This window comes from Drosophila hydei, unplaced genomic scaffold, assembly GCF_003285905.1.
Source record: "Drosophila hydei strain 15085-1641.00,03,60 unplaced genomic scaffold, DhydRS2 tig00000361-arrow-arrow-pilon, whole genome shotgun sequence".
Lineage (NCBI taxonomy): Eukaryota > Metazoa > Arthropoda > Insecta > Diptera > Drosophilidae > Drosophila > Drosophila hydei.
In genome coordinates, this window is record NW_022045717.1 from 694,790 (window position 1) to 720,346 (window position 25,557).

Below are 25,557 nucleotides of genomic sequence, written 5' to 3' on the forward strand. Positions count from 1 at the left end.
AGTTACGGAAACAAGTGAACATACTGTTCGGTAGGTATTGAAAGTGTGGTAAGTATAAGTATAAGTATGAAATATGCTCAAGGTATAAAATATATGAAAATTATTGAAATTATCAAATATAAGAATGGTACGAAAAGTATTGAAAATACTTAGACTACTAAATGTATTGAATGTTTAAAAGAATAAATAATAAAAAATATTATCTCAGCTTTGATAGTTCCGTAAGCATATAAGATCTCTTTGATCACGTGGAGAACTCAGAAATTGAAATTGATCATCTAAAGGGTACTCTTAACAGGCAAGGAATTATAAAAACGCTTCTTCTGCAAAAGCCGAGACTTATCGAAGACCGAAGAAAGTTCTGGGATCTGAGTTCTAGATCCGGCATCAGAAACTCTCAAAAGTGAGCTAAGAACCCCAGATATTCCCGTTTCACCCAAATAATTAAACAAGAGTTCCATCTATAAATACTTATTGTTGTTTATTTGAATTAATTTATAGAGGGTTTCGCTTGGATTGAAAATCGACAAAGAGCTCTAATAGATAAGCAACTAAACAATGAATGGATAACAAAATGAAAGGAACACCACAATCGATACTCATTTATATTTAGATATTTATATATATATATATATAGGTCTATCTGTATATGCATATATATATATATATATATATATGTACTGTATATGATAGTATATGTTACTATATATACATATATATATATATATATATATATGTTTAACAATTACAATTACAAAAAATACACGACACGACATTAAATGTGGCTACGCAGACCTTAAGAGGGGGCGGAGCAGGTGTGAGGAAACAACAGCAATGACAATAATTACAATAATTATAATAATAATAATAATAATAATAATCATAATCATAATAATTAGCATAACTCATATGTGAGAGTTATCGTGCACAGTGCTCAGCAGCAAAGATAAAAGTTTTGCATAATTTATGCCTGTTCTTTTTAGCTTTTTTTTAAATACATTTAGATGTAGAGATGTACATATGTGTGTGTGTGTGTTAGAGGGGGCGTGTGTGTACGTTTATTATGATATATGCATATCGTAAATGTTTCGACTTAAAGAACTAAAAAACATCATTATCAGCAGCATTTATCTAATCTGCATCATCATCGTCATCATCATTATCATCATCATCATCATCATCATCATCATCATTAGCATTAGCATTAGCGTTATCTTTATCTTTATCATTACCAATTTCATTTTACATACACATAGCTTTCGTTTGCTTGACTTTATGCTGACAGGAATTGTAATAGTTGAACAATTTTCCCGTCTAATAAGAAATTGCATTAGGCATTTACTTAATATAATTATTTTTCATCTTTCTTTTTTTTTGTTCCTTTTTTTGTTTATAAATTCATAACTTAGTAATTTCTTAGGACACTTTTGCGAAACACAACAGCCAGAAGCAACTCTTGCGTACTTCTCAAGTTATATATAAAATATTTTATATATTAGTTATAGCAGATATATATATATATTTATATATATATATATATATATATATATATATATGTTTGTGTGTGCTTTAAGTGCTTTGTTTTAGGCCAGAATGTGTACTAAGGCAACGCGTGCCGTTTAGAAGTTCTCCATTTTATCAGATTCCATAAATGTAATTATATATATATCTGTATATATAGTATATAGATTATTACAGTAGTTAATTGTAATAAGGACGACGGCATTTTAGGAATTGCATTATTATTATTATTTTGTTATGCACAAAAGCAATTTGTTATTAATTATGCTCCTCAATGTACGCTACAAGCATTGCTATAGCTATATATATATGTATCAAATATAAGTATACCTATATATTTATATTAATATGTATATAAATACATAAATATACATATATATATATAATATAGACACGTGTGTGTGTGTGTGTGTATGTATGTGTGTGTTTACTTATTGTTTCATAATTTAGTGCTGCTGCTTGACTTGGTTCAATTGCCTTGGCCTGGCTCTGTTTCGTTTGCTTTGCTGTGCTTTTGGTTGTTGATTGGTGAATTGTTGTTAGCTTGATTGGATTGGATTGGATTGGATTGGATTGAATTGAATTGATTGATTGATTGGTTGATCGATTGATTGATTGATTAGTATCTGCTATTGTTGAACTGTGAATTGACCGCCGAGCTAACTGCCGATGAGGCCGCCTCCTGCACATGCTGGTTCCGCAAAAACTCTGTGGTAAACTCTGCCCTGGCCTTGTCCATGCTGGCCCCGGTGCTGCGATAGATAGTATGTATCTTCATGATCATCAGGATGTTGGCGCCAGCGGTGATTGTGAAACAGAAGGCGATTATCAAGAGCAACAGCCCAACAACAATGCCCCAGGCATTGCTCTGGAACTGTGAGATGGCCGTTATGAAGCCGCAATAGCCCAAATCTTTAAATCCAATTGCCTGGATGACTGTGTAGACCGTTTGAAAGAAATACACAAAGAAGAAGACCATAAAATTGAAGCTCGAATCGTTGCGGAACGCCTTATACGCGGGCCGAAACCTTCAAACACCAAACAGAGCGAAACAGCACAAAGCGAGAACGAGAGATGCAAGAGATACGGTTAGCGTTTCAGATAGAGCGCGATAGAGATATGTACATACCAGCAGACGTATGAGGCGGGCGTAAACAGCAGCGTATAGAAGATGGCCAAGAACAGGTTGGACAATATGCCTGAGTGGAACAACAAGATGAGACCTCCGAGAATATTGGCGACCAGCGTCATAGTGTAAACTGCAAAGATTTACTACAATTAATCGATGTTCATAGTTATATGATAATTGCCCTAAGAGAAGATAGCCTGAGTGAGTGGAGCCAAAAATTCTTGCTGAAAATATCGCCTGGTAAGTGATTGACAGACTGGGAGACAGACTAGCAGCACTGATTGAATGAGGTTATCTAAAGCTCTGACTAACTATTGACAAAGTAGAAGAGAAACGAACAACTGATTGATTGACTGACTATAAGAGACCCTAACAGATTAGTTGACTGATTGACCAAGTGTAAGACAGAACATCACACGGACTGATAGATTGAGTGATTGACAATACAAAAGACAGACAAACACGTTAAATATACAGCCAACAATCCAGTCAGATTGTTAGTCTGTCTTTTAGCTCATTAATAAGCCTGATTGCTTATCTTCTACACAGTTGTAAACATATAATATAAATATATTTATGTGTATATATATATAATATGCACATTAAGAAGATCGCTTCGCATATAACAAATGTTTCTCTTATCTCGTGCTCTTTGAATCTCAGAGATCATAATTGAAAAGTCCTTTACATATAAATGGATAAGCTTGTTTGGCTAGTGATACGATCAAAGCTAACGACTTTTGTTCAGTTATTCATATACAGATATGGTAGAGGTATTTTTAAGGCTCTTTGTTTGGCATTCATATGGGGCCCGTAGCTGTAGCTGTGGCTGTAGTTAAGCTTTCGCGGTCTAATAATCGACATTTATTAGCTGATGGCATGACTAATGCGATTCGGCTCTTATCAGACTTGGGGTGTCTCAATTAAAAACAATAAAAGCGTCGATAATAAACGCAATGCTTACAAATCCAGATGTAGTACAAATGCTTGACAAGTTTTTGAAATTCGGGCGGTATTTCGACCTCTATGTCCTGGTAGAAGCACGCCTTGACGCAAAAGTTATCCGGCAGGGGTGGCCAATTATTAAGCTGTGGCACATTGCCCTGGAGCTGCTGTTCACGGCGATCTAGTTCGGCAGCCTTGCGATCAAGTTCTTCCTGGCGGCGCTGTAAATTGAGAAGACAATCAGCTAACTGTAACGAGGGCTATCTATGAGTGTGCGTGTGTCTACTGTATGAAACACACACAGACAGACACACGCAGAGCTGAGCACAGCTGCAGCCACAGCAATGCAGCAACAATAACAATAATTGTTGTAATGCGAGTCGCCTGGTAACTGGCACACGCGACTAGCTAAAATTCATTTGCATTTAACCTGCAGCTCCTCGGATGTGATTTGTATACTGGTGCTGGGAACTGAGCCGGTAGCCAGACGTGGCTGCGGTGCCGGAATGTTCTGTGAGAGGGGCTGCACGACGGCCGCCGTATTGGTGGAGTTGATTTGCAGCTGTGGCTTCGCCTGCTCCTCGAATGGATTGTAGTCCTCGAGTGATACATTGGTGGACATGCGCGTCGCCTGCTGTATGGCGGGATCCTAAGTCAACAACAAACAAAAAATGTGTATAAAAAAAACGAAAAATACACATCAAAGAAACTGCTGTGCACAGCGTAGGCGGAACACATTCACACAAGCGCGCACACACTCATATATAGACATTGGCCTATGAGCTGTCGTCGTTGCACCTACACACACGTATACAAATATGTGCGCCTGTGTGTGTGAGTGTGGTTTTCGTGAACAGCATTTTTGTTGTCAGGCTTACCGCAAATGGGTTATCCAGATTGGGCTCACCAAATGGATTTTCATCGAAACCGTTGCCGGACATTTTGTCGTTGTGTTTGCTGCTAGTGTTATTGTTGATGATGTTGTGCTAAATTGTGAGCACACAGTTTTTGCGAATTTTTCGCCTGGTCTTTTGGTTTCTTTTCTTTTTTTTTTTTTGCTTTTGAGTGACGATTTTACGGAATTCGATGTGACCAGTTGCGCGATTTCGAGTGTGAGCTGTAATGGTTATTAGTGTGTGACCGCATGCGGCAAGTGGTTGAATACATGACAGTATTTAATATACCAAAAACTGCAAAGCTATCGATTAATTGTATATCGATATACTACAGGAACTAACCAACACAGAATTTGCAGTCGAACTGCCAGACTCGATTATTATCGATATATTCAACAAACAAAAACCAAATTCAAATATCATATAACGTAAGAAACTTTTATTAATTAAAAGTACAGCTTAACACGTGCACAAGCATTTCATGTACTTGGAAGACAAAATAACGCTTAGCAGCGCATTTGTAAAGTTATACTCATTATATTCATATACATATACAAAAAAGTTGATGCTTACACAATATTATTATCATTATTATTGTAATTATTACACATAATTATAAGCTACATGTACGTTACATGCTACAATAAATTAAATCTTTATTGTTCTGTCTATATAGATTTGCTGTAAGTACTTTTCTTATTACATTTTCCATTATTTTTCACTTAATTTTTTGCTCTTGATTCTTTGCGAAATTTACGCACCAAATACTTTCGACGCATGTTGACTGAAGACCCACGATTTCTATACAAAACATATAGAAGCTACAAACTAAATTTATGTAAATAATATTTAAAAAAAAAAGACTGTAAATATGTTAATTTGAATTGCATTACACGCATATATATATATATATATATATATATATATATATATATATATATATATATATATATGTGCATATGCGTATATAGCTTTCGATAGCAAAAAAAAGATCAGAGCATTTTCCGCCATTCCAATTCGAACCAAAATTTCTCTAGCTCCGGTCTCTTCTCTTTTTGTGATCCCAAAACGTTTCAAATGTTTTATTTAAGTTTTCAAGCTTTTGTTTTTTTTTTTGCATGTTGTTTTTGTTTCTGCTTTCATTCGCATATTCGTTGTGCATTTCGTTTGCCAATTTAATAATTGTAGGGTCCGTATTGGGAGCCATGGTAGTAGGGACCCGGATAGATCTGCGGCTGGGCGTAATTGGCGTAGGGCGGATAGGGTGGCTGCTTCTGCGAGTAAACTGGAATGGGAAAGGGCCGATTAGACTGGACTTTCACCTTCAGCTGCGAGCGCTGGCATCACTCACCTGGCATCAGATACTGCAGGTTAAGCTGCTCCTCCTTCTCGCGCTCGTTGCGCAGACAGATGGCGGCGCCGGACAGCAGAATGGCAGCCAGTAGGCAGGTGCCAATGCCTGTCCAGGCCACAATGTAGGACCAATCGTAGGCAATCTTTGTGTTATCGCGCAGCACCTGCAAGTCATAAATATTGAATTAAAAAATGTCCAACCAGTTGATGTGGAGCTCTGCACGCACCGTATTCCATTGCTGGAAGTAGTCCTCGCCCACGACTTTCTCCTTCTCGAAGAACTCGACCGTATGCCAGAGACCCATAGCTCCAGCGGCCAGCAAACAGGTGACCAGCAAAAGGATCGATGTGGCCGTTATAGCGCCCGACGAACGCTTCCAACAGCCGGATAGGCCCGTCCAGAACGCACAGAATATGGTCACAAAGCTAATGATGAACAGCGCAATGCAGGAGCGGGCCAAATGCAGCCTGGACGTAGCATCCTCATTCGATATCTTATCATCCTCTATTTGCGGAAAGTAATCGATGTTCGAGCAGTGCGTCTCAATGGGGGACAAATAGGTGGGCACTAATCGAAGTGGAAATGGAAATGGAACTCAGTTTAGCATTTGTCTCCAGCTTGGGTGGGCATTATTGATGAAGCTTACCTGCCGTTACCGGCGGACGCTCCTTGGGATAACATATTCTGAACAGGCCACGGGTTCTCGTATAATAATAATATTTCACATTCAAGTTATGCAGCAGCGACTCCGCATCCGAATGCTTGGCGGCAAAGGTCTGAAAAAGTAGAAGAAAAGGTTGAGCTTACATAGTCAAAATAAATTCTTAATTCGGATTACGCATGTTATAAGTATAGAGTATAAGTGCCAGTATAAGAAGTATAAGAGTATAAGAAATATAAGAGCCTTGGCTTTAATTTTCTTTATCTAACGTCAACAAAGCCCCATGTATCTCTAGAGTAAGATCTGTAGTCCAAGTTGCTTGCAATTGATCGATAACTTTATGCCAGAAATCGATAAGAAACGTTAGCAAACACATAGTTTTGTTCATATCTTTAGAGTAGAGTGGAGTGGCTGTTCGATGTATTTTTAAAGTACCTTGAATCTACAATGATCAAGAACAATTGATCAACGCTTCACATTTGAAATGTGGCTTTGATCGATAACAAAGCAAAGCCGAGCAAAGTCTTCATATGCAAATCAATGCCAGCCGCTTTGGAAGAACTGATAAACGGGTCTTCGAGCGACCGCTCCGAGAACCAGTTCCAGTGTGGGCGTTGTGAACAGAGCGCGGAATACGAATTACAAATTAAAGATTTCTTATGATTTGTCTAGCCCCATCTCAATAAGTTTTTATTGCTGCTATTGCTCGATCATCATCCGGTCATCTCTCGCCTCGACTCGAAATAATACGCGGATGTGCATAAATACATAAATACACACAGGTCTAGGTGTACGTATTCATATCGAGATCTGACAATGGGCGTTGAGCGAGCTGCGTGCGTTGTTGTTGTTGTTGTTGTTGTTGTTGTTGCTTATCAGATCGTGTTGCCGTTCAACACGTTCCGCAGTTCCCATACGTCATTTCAAGCGATTCATTGCGAATTGTGTAGCAAAAACTCTCGAGTCTTACAATTGAAGGTCTTCCATTGTCAATCCGACGGTTAGCACCGCTAATCATCAGTCGAGGCCAAACCAGAGCCAGTTGCAGATGGCTATAGCTCTACTGATAGATAAGCCCAAGAGACTGCCAGCAACTGAACTATACGAAAAAGTTACTACAAAATCGAAAATTAGCTCAAATGAACTCATTGGAACTATTCATATCAAATATTGTTCTTGCAACAAGTTCAACTAAGTATGGTTCCATTAACCTTCAAAGCTCCTACAAATGACAACTTAAGTTCCAGTCAAAGCAAGTTTCGAATCTGAAACTGAATTCACATAAGTATAGAACTAGTTCCGGCTGTGAACCAATCATAATTGGTAGTGATTTGTTCATAGAGTTCAAGTAGAACTACATCGTGGTAGACTTTTGAGTTATTTCTTTGTCTTACTTAGGTATTATAATGTTCCAACTGGTTCCGGCCTACAAATAAAACGAGTTCCGGCTGCGAACCAATCTTGATTGGTAATGATTTCTTCATAGAGTTATAGTAGATCTACATCGTGGTAGATTTTTGAACTGTTTCTCTTAAGTATTGTAATGTTCGAACTAGTTCCGGCTGTGAACCAATCGTAATTGGTAATGATTTCTTAATGAGGTTAGAAATGAACTTAATCGTGATTGACTTTTAGATTGTTTCTTGTCTTACTTAGGTATTATAATGTTCCAACTAGTTCCGGACTACAAATAAAACTAGTTCCGGCTGTGAACCAATCATGATTGGTAATGATTTCTTCATAGAGTTAGAGTAGAACTTCATCGTGGTATATTTTTGAGCTGTTTCTCTTAAGTATTGAATAATCGAACTAGTTCCGGCTGTGAACCAATCTTAATTGGTATTGATTTCTTCACAGAGTTAGAGAACAACTAAATCGTGCTTGATGTTTGAGGTGTCGTTTTGAGGGCAATTAGGGATAAGCCTAAGAATTGGTAATCCGCCGGGTTTTCCCCACTTTCGATGCGACCTTCGAGCTTTCCTCGACTTGCCTCTATTCGACTTGCCCACTTGGGCGTAACTGAACAATTAGCTTGGCTAGTTAGATGTGTCTATGTATGTGGCTATGCCCAATTGATGCTCTCGTTTGGCTGGAGTCCAAGCTCTGCGGCCTGGTGCACACCACTGATTTCTCGAGGCGTTTTACACCTGAATGGTTTTCTAATGCAAGCCCGTCCACGCCCACCGCCCCCCAATTTGAGCAAGCTCAGCTCGAATATAACATCAATTAAACGACTCCAAAAGCTGTGACAGTGGGGGCCTTGGGGGGTCTGGGCGGGGCCGACGGCGGCCCTTAATTGCCATACACTAGACTTTCATAAGAAAGTTACAAAATTAATCCGCTTGGGCGTGGAGCATGGGCCAAGGGGCAGGGGCACTGGGAGCAGAGGCCATGCGCCAATGCAAGACTCGAGCAGAGAGCAGAAAGCCAAACAACATTCAGCCGGGTCCGAACCAAGCGAAGCGAAAAGCGAAAAGCATTTCATAAGAGTTTTGGCCGGGCAGCACCTTCCCAGCTCCCAGCTCCCAGCACCCAGCTCCCAGTTGCCCCGTTGTCCAGTTCCCCATTCCCAGTTCCATTTTGTGGATTGTTGTTTATTTTTTCATTTCTTTTTTATTTCTTTTCATTTCGTGCTGTTGCGTAAGCGAAAAACACTTTTCACAAGCATCCACAAATTTACATAAGTCCAATTCTGCAGCTCGATATGGAGAGCACCCTTCCCCCCCCCCCCCCCCCCCCCCTCCTTCACTCTTTAGCTCTTTCTCTGCCTTGTCGATAAAAAATTTGTTAAGTTTTCTTTGGGGCCGTCGCATTGTTATTTAAGTACCGGACATCAGGTAAAACACGTTTGGATTTTTTTCTTTTTGGTAGCCAACAAAACGCTTTTCTCTTTTTTTGATGTGTGGAGCGAAGGGGCGGGGCTGCCTCCGCTTTGTGCTCAGCAATTTGGTATCCAAAAATGTAGAATTTGATGTGGCAAACGTGCGGAACGTGATGCCATTTCAAATTTTCGGCACATGTGTGTGTGTGTGTGTGTGAATGATTCAGGTACATCGGCCCTATATATGGCTCGTCTCGGTTGCGTCTAACAGCCAGCTACGTGTTCTCAAATGCGAAGCGTGCGATTAGCATGTGACACCTGACATGTCTGCCACTCGCATTACCTAAGAGCAGCCATTGAGCGGCTCAGCGCGCCGCTAAATGGACCCAATCGAGTTGCCAGCTAGCTGACATGTGAGCAATCTATATAGCTAATGCCTCAAGCTGATCTGTAAGCTGAGGATCCTGAACAAAGAACTTATCGAGCGCAGCTGATCTCCATGACAGCTGGAACCACTAGCCCTACAGTCTTATATTGCTACTCTAACTGATCAGTTCAACTGATCTGCTTGACAACAGTCTGCGATCAATAGCTCTAAGATAACTTGCTTGATCATCTAGGTCAGTGTGTAGCTTAAGAGTGATCTCTCTAATAGCTACTGCTTGTAAGCTGGCATATGATTAGATCTATCTATCTGAACTCTCGTTGCTTGATCACTGATCGAGAATAGTCGATCATTGCAGCTAAAACTTATACAGAAAACTGATCTGGTTATCACTTCAGCTCGTCGTATCTAGTTAAATGAAGTCGATGTGTTCTTAGCCTTTGATATGTGAACTGCAGCTACGATCACTCAGCTTTATGTTTGTTCCGTATAGAAACATTCTTGGATTTGCATTCTCAATGCAAATCGATAAGTAGACAAAAGTCGACCATGAAGCAAACAGCTTTGGCTTTAAAGCCAACTGGCCACACGCCAATTGCATATGGTTTGCCTAGCACATTTGAAATGCGATCAGCTTACAGCTTACAGCTTACAGCTTACGGCTTGTGCGCGATCAGGAAGCGAAACAAAAAACCCAGCCAGACTTGTTCCAGACACACGAGTGCAGTTCAGCTGCGTACTGTACGTGGAAAGAAAAAAGAGACCCTATCATGCACTTTTCTACCATTGCCAGCTGCCAGATGCCAGTTAGCAGTTGGCAGTTTCCAGTTTGTGGAGCATAGACAGATGGCGCCTGCTCCGCCTGACGCTTGGCGCTGGGCAGCTGCGGCCGTTGCACAGATATTAATAAGGCCCAACTATTTTTATGACTGAGCCAAACGAGTTTACTTAGCTGACCGCAACGCACCTGCGCCCCCCCCCCCCCCCCCCCCCCCCCCCTCTGCCGCTCAGCGTGCGGATGTTGATGATTAGCCAATCGTCAACCAAATCCCAGCTACGTGTGCAGGATGCCAAAGAGCTGCGGTGTTGCGGAGCTGGCCAAGGCCGCGATCGAGTTTACAAATATCTGCGCCAACGGAGGCGAGGAGCCAGACAGAAACCAAATAACTCAACGAAAAAAAAAACCGTCAAAATGCAGGCGACACATATTTTGGGTGCGGCAAATTAAATCACATCGCATACCAAACAGATGGGCATACTCGACTAGCTAGATACCTTGCAAAAAATGTGCCTAAGGCTTATCGGCCGATAACTAAAAGATGTCTTGTGAGAAGCAAAGTTTACATAGCTCTTTTAGTCTGTCAGATATAATCGATATTTATCGAAATCATGAAATTAGTTTGTGATATATGTATATTAAAGATTATATTCAAAGAAGACAGCAAGTTGAAGTTCGTTATTGATATATGAGCATTAGCTTTAATCGATATTTATCGATTTCATGGAAATACTTTGTGATATGTATTATGGCATATTATATTTTATCAAGACAGCACTATAGAAATTTCAGCTAGAGCAATTCGAAGATCGTTTGATGTATAAGATCATTAGGTATAATCGATATTTATCGATTTCATGGAAGTGTTTTAGCTAGAGTTTTCCTATGACCACTTGATATGTCACATTTATTTCTATTTCCAGTCCCTCATAGGCAACAACAACTGGAAAAGTCATATAGTTAAATAATATTCATCAACCCGAACAGAAATAGAGTTGCAAGTGTCTGTGTGAAGAGCTTTTCCTCCCGCACTGATAATGCATTTCTCACAATTACGCGAGTACAGGGTATAATTAGTTGGGCAAGCACAAAAAAAAAACAAAAGTTGCGACAATTTGTCGTAGTTTTTATTGCTGCAAGATCATATATGCTTTTGAGCTTGTTTGCTAAAATCTCGTTTCGTCTTGACGTTGCTTTATTGCTCAAACGTATTTCTAGCTATTTATTTTTTGTTTTTGTTTTTGCTATTGGAAAAAAGGTCGTGGGAGCGCGACATTGACAATAGATCTTCAATCTCTAAATGTTTACTCGTCTGTTGTACTTTAGACAGATGGAAACAATAATAACTATAATTATGGCAAAAGGCACGCGGAAGTTCGCCCCCCTCCGCACAGAAAGAAGAATAATAAAATAATAAAACTTGAAATAAAAAACTCCAAAATCAAAGAGCTTAAAGAAACAAAATATTAAACTCAACCCAAACGATTCAATTTCAATTATTTACTTATTCAGCAAGAGAGCGGGTGAAAGAGGGCGAGGGGAGTCCGATGGGGACGACGCTTATCGAGCTCATAGGAAGCGAAAGCGTTTGAAATCGCACGCTCAAGTGGCCGAAATAATTGCGATTTAAGTAGGCTACAAAAGTCGTGTGAGAAAGATTTGAATCTGCAGCTCCAAGAACTTAGCGGACATTATCATGTGTGAGCATGGCGAAAGCGCCAAAAAACGTTGTGAAGAATTCAGTTAAGATCTGTGGCGAATGTGTTTTCTCTGCGATCTGGCAACGCCAATAATTTGTGTATTTAGATAAGATTACCAAATAGATAATCATCTTTCGGGCCTGTTGCTACGCTAACTGTCTATTTGAGATGCCTGCGGCTTAGCTATCGCTAGTTGGCAGCGCCGTCAAGTTAACTACAAGTTAACAGTTCAGCTAGATTAACGGTAGGTTAAACTGACAGTTAAATAAGTTACACACTCGATAAGATATATTCTTATATATTCAAATTTTGAAAAAGCCAATTTATATGAAGTCCAACATCCGATTGTGAGCTTTGACAATGACGTCAATATAACCCCAGGTTAACTGTTCAAATAGATAACTGACAGTTCAGCCCATATATATTTAACAAAAGTCTGCCATTAAATTGAGCAAAAAGATGTAAGCTAAAAGTAAAATAGCTGCTTGTCAAGCTTAACAGCTGGTAGTTAAAGAGGCTAACGTCCGATTGTCAACTTTGACAACAGCAAAAACATGTATTCTCGACATAATATGAGAGAATGGCAACTAGCTGTCAACTTTAGCAGGAAGATGACAAGCCGGGCATACTTAAATGTTGACTCATCTCAATGATCAGCTCTCACAACTGTTTATTTGCTTGCGATCAGTTGCGACACTGTTAAAGAACTCGCGATGCCTAACGCTTTCTGTCCAACTGTAAACAATAAGAAGTAGCAGAAGAAGGAGAAGAACAAGTAATCGCCCAGCTACACCGAGACTTTGGCTGATTAAGCGGACTGGCGGTGTTTGGTAACCGAACGCCAAATGCAATTCACTTTATGCAAATGGCATCGAGTTCTCGGCTGTTGCGGTAGTTGCTGTAGGTGATAAACCAATTTGGAATTTCACATGATGTCAGCAAATAAAATACAAATTAACCAAGCTAATGATGCTGACTGCTGAGACTGCTGACTCTTCAATAAATTATAGACAAGCTATAAATAAGTAAATGATTCTTCGAATGCCTCGACTCGCAGCTCAACTGCTTGGAGAAAGGCTTTGAACACAGTTCGAATTCAAATTCAAATAAAATTATTATTAAAATTTTATTTAGTTGACTGTGTCTCAAAAGTGAAAAGTGAAAAGCAAAGCCACAGAGCTCATTTAAAACTATCTACACTATTTGTGGCAGTGTATTTCGGAAATTTGAGTAGCTGCTCATATAATAAGCATGATCATAATAACTTAAAGCACAGCTATAGCTAAATAAGTACCCTGTAAAAAATATATTTTCATTGTATCAATCGAAACTCTTCCTGGCATCCGAATCAGAAAGGAATAGAATCTCGACTATGCACTGAAAATCAAAAAATATAAGTAATAGAAACATGCATACCCTGTAAATTGCAGTAATTTTTAGTGTATTTTTGGCTAAGTTAATAATCAAAGATCTGCCTTCGATATGGTCTAGAAGATGTCCTGTAAAGCAGTTAATAAAGTTTACTTTGAACAGCACAACGATGTGGCAATATCGTCATTTAGATACCCTGTAAATACCAATATCAATAAAGCAGCTGACCCTATAACAAAAATGCAAGAAGAGAAAAGTTACAAGAAAAAAAAGAGAAACACAAAAGAAATTTAATGTTGGGTCGCTGCCGCTGCTGCTGGTCACACATGGCGTATGAGTAATTTGTCTGAAGCTTAATTAATATTTGCAGTCTCAAATTAACATGTGTTTCGCCTTGCAAGTTGACAAATCAAAGCGCTTACTAAGCGTAAAAAATATGACACGAAATTCATTCATTGAAAAAAAAAAAAGAAAACAAGCAAAAAAGAAACATAAAAGAAATGAAGAAAATGAAGCATTGCACCAGAGCCAAAACTTTGAAGCATCGTGTGGAAAAATGGTAAAAACAACAAGTTTTCAGCTTTTCATTTCTTTTTTTGTTGCCAGACGGCACCAAAACAAGGCAAATGCAGCAAACGAAACGAACTGAAAGATAGAGAAGTGAAACAACAACGGCAACAGCGACGACGACGACAAATGCAGTGGCTAATAGGAAGGGTTTTCTCTTTTAAGCAAGCCAAGCGAAGCTGGCAAAGTTTCATCAATTGGATTGGCAATCGGTTCGAATCGTGAATTCGAACCTGGCGACAATAAAAAGACGAAACAACAACAACGACGACGAAGACGACGACGGCAACGGCAACGGCAACAATGGCGACTTAGGGCTGCCGGCGATCTGGCAACCTGACGGCGGGGGCTTTGAGGCGGGCCACGGGTATCGCATACCAATTTTGAGAGACTTGAAAACGTGAAACGAGTGAAAACTCAAAACCGGTTATGCCACATATGTACGTACGTATAACCAAGCGCCCCCCACTTCCCTGGCCAAGCCCCCTTTAGCCAAATGGCTTTGGCTTTGGCTAAGTTAACGATCAAGAAAAAGAAAGAAAAAAATAAACAATTTTTGCTTTGGCACGCAGACAGGTACTGGAAACCAGAAGAAGCAGAGTAGAGCTAAAGTAGTTGGAAGTGGAAAGAACAAGCAGACGCAATGGACAACAGCAGCAGCGACAGCGACAGCAGAAGTTGTTCTTGTTGTTGTGTTTCTATGAGACGCTTTAACTTGCTTCGCCTGCAGCACAAAGAATCGAGCAAAAGAGTCACAAAGAGAGCGTCAAAGAGAGCAAACACGAACAGAACAACAAAGGCAACTGATAACAGTAATCCGCCAAGCGTTAGTTCTACGAAGCAAGAAAATAAAGTGTGTAAGAAAACAATTGTAATAAATACTGCGCTGAGCAGTGTTGTAAGTCGCCACGATACTTCAAAGAATTCATTAAGAAGACAATTAGAGTTAAAAAACAAAGAAAAGAAATCTTAAAAACGACCGTTCTATAATTAATGTGAATAGCCCTGCTTATGCTAGGCTATGCAATACTCGGCTGTCCAGCTAATTAGAAAGCATTAGATACGCCAGCTGCGAGCCGTTGAAATGTAATGCCGCGCAGGGCTGCCTCCAGCCATGCTGTGTATTTTGGGGCATTACAATCGATTTGCTACGGGCCAATTAAAATGCAACAGCACAGCGTTACCAATTGCTGTAGCTAGGACGGACAACAGCCAAAAAAGAGGTAATTACCTCGTTCTAAGGGCTTTATAAATGCATACATACAGACATCTACGTAGATACACACACATATACGTGCATACATATTATGATCAGAGTGCATATTATGCATCCGTGCTCTTCCTATATCGATCTGCATTTATCTCTTTCTCACTCTCGGCGAGCTGGCAACACTGTTAGGATTAACCTTTAAGCGAGCGCAAGTAAAGCCAATCGTCTAGCGCCAATGTTAAAAACGTGCAAATATTTTCAGCACACGCTGCTATTAGCTTGTTTTGGTATGCGAAGTATGCGCACAAACACACACTCGCATATATGTGTACAGTTTTGAAGCTCTCTCTCGCTCATTGTGTCTCTGCTCTCTGCCTAAGCTGCACCTACAAGCCCCATTTGTTGTTGTTATTCGCGTGTATTACATGCAAAATGAGAAATTACTGCTGCTTCTTCGTCTCCTTTATCGTCTTCTTCATTATTTCGTCCCCCGTCCCTCCTATTTATCCACAGTAGTCGTGTCGCTTGGCTTGGCTAAGCGCTCGCGTAGAAAGTTTTAGCGTTAACGACCAATCCAACCGCCCAGCCGCTTGGCCGCCCCTTTGATCATGCGCTGCCAGCCAGCCTGTTGCTGTTCGCTTTCGACCTTTCTTCTCTTATGTGCCTCACACGCTGCGCCATGCCCTTATTTTTTCTTCTGTTCGCTAAGCAACAACACGCGCGTCTGTTACTGTTAACGAAGCCGCTGCAGACGTTAACCGTTGCAGAGAGCAGCAGGTACAGTGGTATGCCTTTATAAGTATTAGAGAAATGTGAGTTAAAATTACGTTTTTGTTCTTTTCACTCCCCATATATATGTGGTCTAATATCAGCTTTTCAATTGATTAATTATAAATAATTACATTTTTGTTGTTTGATGTTATTGTTCACAGGGTCCTAGGGAGTCTTTAATCAATTAAAATTATATTTTGAAGATCAATAACAAAATTAAAATGAATATATTGTAGGCATATTCTATTACTTTCTAATACCCTTGAATGTACTATAAAATATATAGGTAGAATTTCATTTGGTTTTGTAGAATCACATTTTCTTTGTTTTTGTGTTTCTAGCTGTACCACAATATGAAGTTCTAAGTACATTTTAGTAACATCTGGACACTGTCCACATGTTCTTCAAGTGCCTGCCCACTGTGCCTTAATTTCGACTTGCATTGTGACTTCGTCTCTTCTTCGGTTTCTGTTTGGGCTTCGGCTTCTGCTTTGATTGTGACCTGTGGTGCACAGTTTTAATTTTTTGTTATTTCTATGACAAGGCCTTGGCTCGATTTGAGCCTATTGTTTGTCGACTTTGCGGGGGTGTCAGATGCACATACAAACAGACGAGCACATATACACATAGATACATAATATGCTTTGTATGCATGCGAAGATTGTAGATAGAGATATGAGAAATGATATGAGAGCTGCGTCTGCCATCATTTTGTTAACGCTTTTTACACTAACCTGTATCTGATTGCGTCTGACATCATAGTGCAGCCAATTGTCCGTGGAGAAGGCGATCGCGAGCAGTGCTGTGGCGATAATCGCACAGATTGTCGCTATCGATAGCGTCACGGCCGAGCAGGGCATCTTTTTCAATTAGCTATGTGGATATACTGGCAACAGCTACTGTTAACGCGCTTGCTACTGTTAGTTGTTGCTGCTACTTCTGCTGCTGCTGTTACTGTTACTGTTATTGTGCTCCTTTTTGCTGCCGCTAGACGAATCTTTTTGCGACGTTTTTCCGAACAACTAAAAAAATACGGTTCTTCTATTGTTGTTGTTGCTATTGCTATTGCTATTATTATCGTTGTTGTTTTTGCTGCTGCTGCTGCGGCTAGCTCTTACGTTCACAGCTAGCTTCTGCTTCTTACGGCAGCAACCAGTTTGTGCTGCTCCGGCACAGAAAAAAATAAAACTAAAAAAAACAAAATCAACGTGTATAATAATTTACAAACGGGAACGGGCCAGCCAAGTAACACAGGCACAGTAACCGACACACGCGCAGCTCAAGCTCAAGCACAAACACAAACACACACACGCACACGCGCACGTTGAGACGTTGGCTTATGCGACTAACGACAACGACAAACTGCGCTCAAGACGACGTTCGCCAGCGGACTGAACGCCAAAACTCTGAGCCAAGTTTCAACAGCCTAGCTCTAAAACGAAACAGACGACGACGATGACGACGGCGACGTCTGCTGAAGCAGAGACGGCGGCAGCAACGCTGAAATGCAACCGACCCGGCGCGTCTACCTGCTGGATAAGACCAGCAACAACAACAGCTGAAGCAAGAAGAAAATCACAAAAACAAAAACATTAACGTCAGCGATCGCTGTTGTTGTTTCTGTCATTTTTGGACTTGTGTGTGTTTTGCGTGGCTGTTGTTGTAACAGCCTGTTGATTTTTTCTTGTACTTGCTGCTTGGTATGTTGACAGGAACCAGGGGCTGGGCAAGTTATACACTGAAAAAAGATACAAACATATGTATGTAATAAATAGAGAGACATAATGTTGTTTAATATTTAAGTTTTAATAAAATACAAATATATAATATACCCCATATACATACGTATATACGTACATCTATATAAAAACAGGCTGCTGATAATATTTTCTTTCAGTGTTCTGCCGAATAATGCAATGCGTTGCAGCTGTGTGCACTGGAATGATGCTGCGACTGCGCTGTTGACGCTAACGTCTCTGCCATGCGGCGCAGGTAAACAACAGCACAGCAAGTGGTATGGGTTTATGTGAGTGTGTGAGTCTCTGCGCGCGTGTGTGTGTGTGTGTGAGCTGTCTTGGCATTGGCATGCCGTTTCGTTGTTGTTTTCATCACTTTTATAGTTGTCTTCTATTTTGGGTTTTTGTTATTGCGTGGGTTTTTTTCTCAATTGCATTTTTGGGCGCGCTCTCAACGTGGCCGTCGCAGTCGACAAATGTGTGCGTTTCTGTGACCAAATACCAGGATAGGCAATTCTTGGTCTTTATTGTTGTTGCCGCTGTTGTTGTTGCTGTTGTCATTGCCGTCGTTAGACTAGCTTAAACATGTCGCTGCTTGCTTGTCAGTCAGTCAATTTGTCCACTATTTCGTTTTCTTTTCACATGCCGTTTGCATTCCACAGCGTCAACTTTGTTGTTGTTGTAGTTGCGATTGCTGCCACTTTTGGCTTGTTGTTGTCGTTGCCACTAGGTTATTATGTATGCGATGGGGGCATTTAATTCACATTTTAGCACAAATTATTAAATATTTGACAGCAGTAACAACAACAACAACAATGGCAATGGCAATGGCAACGATAACGAAAGTGAGAGCCAAGTGAAAAGACTTCCGCTGGCGACTGCCGAAAGAATCGCTAATTTATGCGATTATTGGTAAGGCAAGAAAAAACTTTAGTAAAGAGCAAAAAAACAATACGGCTGCCCTGTCTCCGCGTTTTTGTAATTTTAATAATTTTGCATTGTTTGGCCAATGGACAAACACAGAAAACGTGTTCGCAGCTGCGCTTGACGCAGTGAAAGTAACAGGTGACCGCAACGGTCAGCGCCGAAAACGTCGCGTCGCTGTCAACGCCTCCAACAACGACGCATCCAACATATACACACAGACACACACACATGTACATAAGTACGTTTGTGTGCATTGTTGACCCACAGCGAAGACCCTTGCGCATGAAAGTCGCCAAAGCGCGTGTGAAAGAGATAAAGTCGACATCAGCTGTGCTAGCCAGTTAAATTTCTATAACTTTCAGCAATTGCCGAAAAATACAACAACAACGGCGATTAATTGGCATGATATGGCAACTTTGAAATCCAAGGGCTTCGGGTTCAACGAAAATGCAATATAATTTAACAGTCAATAATTCAGTGTGCATTGCTTATACATGTATAGTTATATAAATATTTATATATGAATATATATTTATATTTATTTATCTACGTTGTTGTAAGCAGCGGTTATAGTAATTTAAATTTAAATAAAAATGCAAATAAGCGCGGCTGTTTATCGACCAGTGTTGCACAGCGCTATTATATTATGGTACCAAGGAAGGTTGCGCATAGCATACTTTTCAGCGATACATCGATATGTGTGATGTTTTTATCGAATTTCAATTGTATATTTTACCAGACCATAATTAAAATAAAAAAACGTATAATTAATGTAGTTACAAAAAAAAAAAAATAATAATAATAACAATTGCTAACACTTTACGAGCACTATGATATCACCGTGTGCCTGCCACCTTTAATGCATCTACTGCTTCAGACAAGGGCTTTTCGTAATTTCAAAAAATATCGAATAAATATGCCACTGCATGAGTAAGTGGAGCCAGTGCAAACAGAACAGCATGAAAGAAATCCATTGAACGGTGCAAAGCTCAAAATTGTAAAACGAGAAGTTGTGAAACGCCAATGGAGTTTGAAGTTTGATGACTTCAGCAGCAGCTGCAGCCAATAAATTTTGTTATGTACTTCTCTCCCTACCCTAATAACCATATGCTATCGGCAACGTCAAGAGCAGCGGCCCATTTGTAGCCAATCCAACCGAACGAAAGTCCACTGCGTAGCCAAAACGGAGAGTATAAAACCACAGGATATCCAAACATAATAAATCCCAGATGATCTGAGATAATTTAAGTGTAATCTCTTAAGTTGTATGCTATGCTTGAAATGATTTTCTTTCATTATTATTACTTCGCTTTACTAAAAAATTTGTTTTGTCTCTCTCTGTCATCACAGAAACGTCTTGAAAATAATAAAAATCCCTATCGACTGTATGCATATATGTCTCATTTAGAAGGAATTACCATCTATATTGTATATAGTTTTTGTATATATGTTGCAAGTTATGAATAGGCGACCAAAAAGCTTATCAATCTGTTCATGTGACAATTGAAGTTACTGTAACACAGGGACAATTCGTTCTATTAAAATGGAGATAAAAGGTTCATATATTTATATACATGTAGCCGAGGATTATATGCCCTATCAGACATATTAAGCATTGTTCGCATGAACTATTCAATTTAGTAGACTGAGCCATTTAAATTGACAAACAATAAAATTTTATTAGCATCTGAGTAATATATCAAATATACCTTAAATATATATTATATATTAGTATCTACAGTAGTTTTCAGGAATATCTATAATATATACATTATATAGTAGTTGAGTGCATATTTGTAGCAAACATGCTCTATAAAGTTAGAGGGGAACAAGTAAGAGTGCTCTATTCGGAAGTGTCCGGCTAGGAGATACCCTGAACGCTAATTAATTCTGGGCGTAAAAAATTGTATGACTTTTGTTTTAAATAAAGTCCAAGGCTCTACTTAAAGAAATAAGATAAATGTTTTATTTTTTTTTTCATTTTCATTTTTTTTTCAATCTGCAAAGTCATTTTGATGTGTGTAGCTCAAATTTTGCTTAAGTTATGTTACAAACAGCAATAAAAATGATCGATTCTTATCGATAACAACGAAGTGGGAATAAAAGCTTAGCCTTTACTGTATTGTATAGGATCTACCACACAAAAATATACCCTGAATATGAATTTTCATTCAGCTCATTGATGAAGTTTGCTTTCAGGTGAGTGATTCGATCCAACCAATACAAATCTATGTACATATATAATAAACGAAGCGGACATTAAGAACTGACAGTTGTAAAACGATTTTGAATATATACATATATTCTGAATGGAATTAAAAGCTAGTCCCTGTTTAAGCGTAACACATTTAATGAAATAACGAATATTCTCTGCATATACGCTAACACAAAACCCATTGATTAACCGACGCTGAAGTAGCTGACTCTGGCCTAGTCCAAGTGGCTGCTCATTGGAGCGGCAGTTGTTTTGCTTAGCTGCCAGTGTAAACATTGATATGGGTGCAAATGGATGTGGGCTAGACGCTGCATAGATAGAAGCAGAGCGAGAGAAAGGCAGACCGAGGAGGCGAGGGTTTAAGGGGAAGGGTAATGCCACCGAGAGACGATCGTGAACGAAGTCAGCAGGCAGTTGACTGTTTAGCACTTTATCGCCAATTTGTTGCGGCTGCCCAACACTAACTCGCAATCGCAATCGCAGTCGCAGTCGCTGTCGCTGTCGTAGTTCTACTCATGCAGAACTGTGTGTTGGATTTATTTGAGCATTTGTTTTGGTGCGTTTTTTTTTTTTTATCTTATCAAACGCTGGGCCGCTGGCGAGCGAGGCGAGCCACCCGTTGCCGATAAGACGCCACACAGCACTAAAAGAATTTCAATAGTTCGATTCAGAGCGAGAGCGTGTTGAAATCCGAGCTGCATGTGAATGGAAATGTTGGCTGATCCCACTGCGTCATAGTTTCGCATACTCGAAGAAACGGACATCATAACGGCATCTCTCCGAAGGACGGGCAGAGTTTGCGGTCACAAGAACAAGAAGCAAAAGAAGAGCAGAACAACGAGAGTACACGCATTTCGCACAGTGGTGCAAGTTACACAAATTAGGGACTAACGGAAATTGGCACTTGGCTCCGACAGTCGAGGTAGGGCTATCACAGTGATGTATTACTACGCTGAACCCCTAAGCAAGAACAAATTTGAAATTTCCGTTACAAATTGCTCATATATATACCTTATAGTTTAGTTTTCTAAAGATAAATAATTGGTTAAGTGTTTAAGTTTCAATGACTGTGCAATAAAATATATTCCACAGTAAAGTTTCTGATAACAAACGAACGTTATTTTCGCATAAGTATTTTCAATATTTTCTTGTTCAGTTTTTAATTTCTACTTCTGAAATGTCATTAAAGCTATAAGTAACAAAAGCGCTATTCCAGCGAACATCGAATAGTCCTTCTTAGCCAGTCTTCACTTTAGCAGCTGGCAACACAATGAAGTACTTAATAATAAGCATTTTGTATATACTTATTTATATGGCTTGATTTTTTCGCATAGCTCGCACCACGGCGCGACGATAAGTCGCTTGCATCACTGACGTCATCGACCCTCTCAGAAAGGCAAAGTCGACGCAGCGGAAGGAGTGCATGAGCTGCTAGCCGTGGGAGTGAGAGCGTCAGCGGCAGAGGGAGGAGGATAGGGAGACAGAGAGAGGCAGATGCCCGCTCAGAAACAAATGCGACAAAAATAACAATAGACGAAGATACGATAAGCTGCTACTGAGAGCCTCGCCTCGATATACGAGTCGAACTCGAATTCCAAGTCGAAGTCGAAGTCGAACTCAAAGTCGGATAACGCATTGAAATGGAGGCAAGGGCGAGCAACAGACCAGTGACGCCTGGAACACCGGACTCGGCGCACTTAATAATTGGCGCAGCTGGCAACGTGGCCCACGATCGTCGGCATCAACCCAAGCGACTGATGAACTGTTTTCGAGATCGTTCGACAACCACGTCGTCGTCGCCCTCCACGGCTGCACACTATGGGCGTTCGCACAGCTCCACATCGACGGCCCTGCTGCGCCTGGAGAGCAACGCCGGGTCCAACTGCACGCTGGATCAGGCAGGTCTCACAGTTGGCGCTGGTCGCCCGGAGGCCGTTGTTCTGCTCCGCGAGCTGCGCAGCAAACCAAACAAATTGACGCTGTTGAAGAGCAGTAGCACGCGAGATTTGACACGCCTGCTGCTGGAAGAGTCGGCAGGAACGACAGCTGTGCTCGTGTCCAATGGCAGCCTAGACATGTGCTCCTCCAGCAACTCCTCGGCGGGCAGTCCGCGCAACGGCAATCGCGAGTGCTGCGCGGTGTGTGGCAAGCGCTGGCAAAATCTAAAGCAGCGAATGCATACGCTGGAGCAGGATCTGCAGGCGCAGGCGAGCTACACTCAGGAGCTGGAGCAGAAACTGGTCGAGATGAGTCGCCAGCTGTCGGAACTGCAACAGCAACAAGAGAAGCGACAAACAGCACCAGCTGCAACTGGAGCAGCTGGCAAACGTAATGGCGGCACACCTGTGCGTCCATCCAGATTGGTCGCCTGGATGAATTTGGCCAATTGGTGGAAGAGCCGGCCCAGCGTGGAGACGTTGCGCGAACAACGCATCTTCTTCGACGAGCCCTGCTTCGATACGGAGCTGGAGCTGGTTCTCAAGCACGAAAATTTTCGCACGGTGCCGCGGATAGTGATCGATTGCTGTGACCTGATCGAGCAGAAGTATCGACGCTCCTCCCAGCCCGTGGAGGGCATCTATCGGCAGTGCGGCGATTACAATAAGATTCAAACGCTGCGCTTCAACATCGATGCCAATGACTATGACGCACTGCGTCAGCCCGGCGTCGATATACACACACTCACCGGCGTGCTCAAGCTATTTCTGCGCGAGATCAAGAGTCCCCTGATCAGCGTCAACGAGGCCAAAACGTTTATTGGCTCGCCCAATCAATGGCGTAAGTCACAGCAACCCGTTCCCCTCTTTCGAGCTCTCTAATCGATCTCCCTTCCATTGCTTGCAGTGCTCACCGATCTGAACCATAAGTTGGACATACTCAAGAGACTGATGCGCTCACTGCCGGAGATCAATCGCGACACCATGGATTATCTCTTTGGCCATTTCAATCGGTGAGTCTCAAATGCATTTTTCCTTGTTATGCTTAATGGCACCCTGTATCCTCTCGCTCTCTCCGTCTCTCTCTTACTCAGTTTAACCAAGGTGCCGCTGCAGCAAATAAGCGCCGAAACACTATCGATATCGATAACACCATCGATATTTCACACAGTGCCACAGGGTGTGCACATGAATGACATACAGGCGCTACTCCGGGAAGGCGAAACCCTGGCCGATTGCGTGAACTTGATGATCGAGTACCATGGTCGCATTTTCGAGTAAGTGGAGCGCCTCCTGCAGCCAAGCCTAATCCAAAGCTCGCTTCCAAAAAGCTTTTGTTCATGTGGTGCTGGTGTTCGTGTTGTTGGCATTGATTCCCTCGCAGTTCCCCGAGTCCACGGCTGTCAGATGCTTTCGATCTCGAACTCTCGTTGCTAATTAACTAAACCACAAACAAACCAATCCCAATCCCCGTACCTGAACCTGTCCCTGCTCCGCAACGCTCCCACTGCTTCTACTCTCTACCACAGATGCACGGCTGATCGTGGATTAAAGCGCCTTAGCGTACGCAACCTGAAGAAGACGCTCTCCCAGCCGGATTTACTATTTCATAATATATTCTGATAAACTGATTAACCGGACGCTACGCGCTTAACGTGACCCGAAACACACCCAACGTATAACAGTTATTGTAAATATTCCACATACGATTTTATATTGTACATATTCGTAAATATATATATATCTATAAATATTACTTTTAGATACTTTGTTTTATTATTGATCTAAGTTTCAACTCTGCGCTGAATCGTCTAGTCTTAAAGATACCCTTTCTCTCTATACACTAATCAGCGCAGTGATATGGAGTGCTGTTACTGCTGGATTTATAATAGTATATGGCGCAATTCTCGTCAATATCGGTATTACAAGCCACAAGCCAGGGTTCACAGTTCCGAGAATATAGCAGAATGCTACACGTAAGCCACAGTCTCGTGTTCCTTAAAATATAATCTCTATAAAAATTGTGTTATATATATGTATATATGTTATATAAATATAACTTACTATTACTTACCACTGATTCCACACAATTTGAGAGAACATTCAGCTCGAGAAAATGAAAGAGACAGAGACAGAACAGAGATAGCATGCCAGCTGGCTTGCCTTGAGGAAAAAAACATGGAATACAATTGCTATATATATAATGTTATATATTGTATATTTTGATATAAATATTTAATTTTAAACAGCTGCATAACATTATGCGAATCTTGTTGAGTGTTCACGGGGGATCTTTATATGATGTTTAAGGGAAGAAACTTTGATTTGTTTTCAATATATCCGTACAGTCTACGCGTCTCTAAAAACTAAGTACCATCATACAGTTATTAAAAACCAACTGGTTTTGCAGTGCTTAGCTACATATGTATTGTTTTATATTGTATATATATATAAATATATATCAGATTATATGTTTGTTTGCAATTATTTTTCAGATGTTTACTTTGACTTGTTCAGCTTTAACATTAACTATAGCTATTAAATAATATATGTATGTATATATATATATGTTTAGACGTGTGTATGTATATATTTTTATCAGAGGGTTGTACATGGTATTGTATGGTGTATGT

At 40.6% G+C, this 25,557-nt stretch overlaps 3 protein-coding genes across 4 annotated transcripts; 1 reads left to right on the forward strand and 2 right to left on the reverse strand.

Annotated features, from left to right (window-relative positions):
* Window positions 1-1,893: 1,893 nt before the first annotated feature.
* On the reverse strand, window positions 1,894-4,749 carry LOC111604036 (secretory carrier-associated membrane protein 1). The gene is made up of 5 exons (XM_023321893.2): window positions 4,474-4,749; window positions 4,026-4,244; window positions 3,615-3,816; window positions 2,651-2,780; window positions 1,894-2,549 (listed from the first exon to the last, which is right to left on the reverse strand). Exons 1-5 carry the CDS (start codon window positions 4,534-4,536, stop codon window positions 2,141-2,143), a joined length of 1,023 nt encoding a protein of 340 aa, XP_023177661.1. The 5' UTR covers window positions 4,537-4,749; the 3' UTR covers window positions 1,894-2,140.
* A 710-nt stretch (window positions 4,750-5,459) lies between these two features.
* LOC111604034 lies at window positions 5,460-17,505 on the reverse strand. The gene is made up of 5 exons (XM_023321891.2): window positions 16,844-17,505; window positions 6,492-6,621; window positions 6,072-6,412; window positions 5,843-6,008; window positions 5,460-5,776 (listed from the first exon to the last, which is right to left on the reverse strand). Exons 1-5 carry the CDS (start codon window positions 16,967-16,969, stop codon window positions 5,667-5,669), a joined length of 873 nt encoding a protein of 290 aa, XP_023177659.1. The 5' UTR covers window positions 16,970-17,505; the 3' UTR covers window positions 5,460-5,666.
* Window positions 17,506-21,113: 3,608 nt separating this feature from the next.
* On the forward strand, window positions 21,114-24,626 carry LOC111604022 (WW domain-containing protein tag-325). Of its 2 annotated transcripts, XM_023321877.2 has the most exons (5): window positions 21,114-21,909; window positions 22,322-23,765; window positions 23,832-23,937; window positions 24,019-24,201; window positions 24,454-24,626. In XM_023321877.2, the coding sequence occupies exons 2-5, from the start codon at window positions 22,628-22,630 to the stop codon at window positions 24,545-24,547; spliced, it is 1,521 nt and encodes a 506-aa protein (XP_023177645.2). In that variant the 5' UTR covers window positions 21,114-21,909; window positions 22,322-22,627; the 3' UTR covers window positions 24,548-24,626. The 2 variants fall into 2 exon arrangements, with proteins under 2 accessions (XP_023177645.2, XP_023177646.2); XM_023321878.2 differs by having other exon boundaries at window positions 24,019-24,534.
* Window positions 24,627-25,557: the final 931 nt, after the last annotated feature.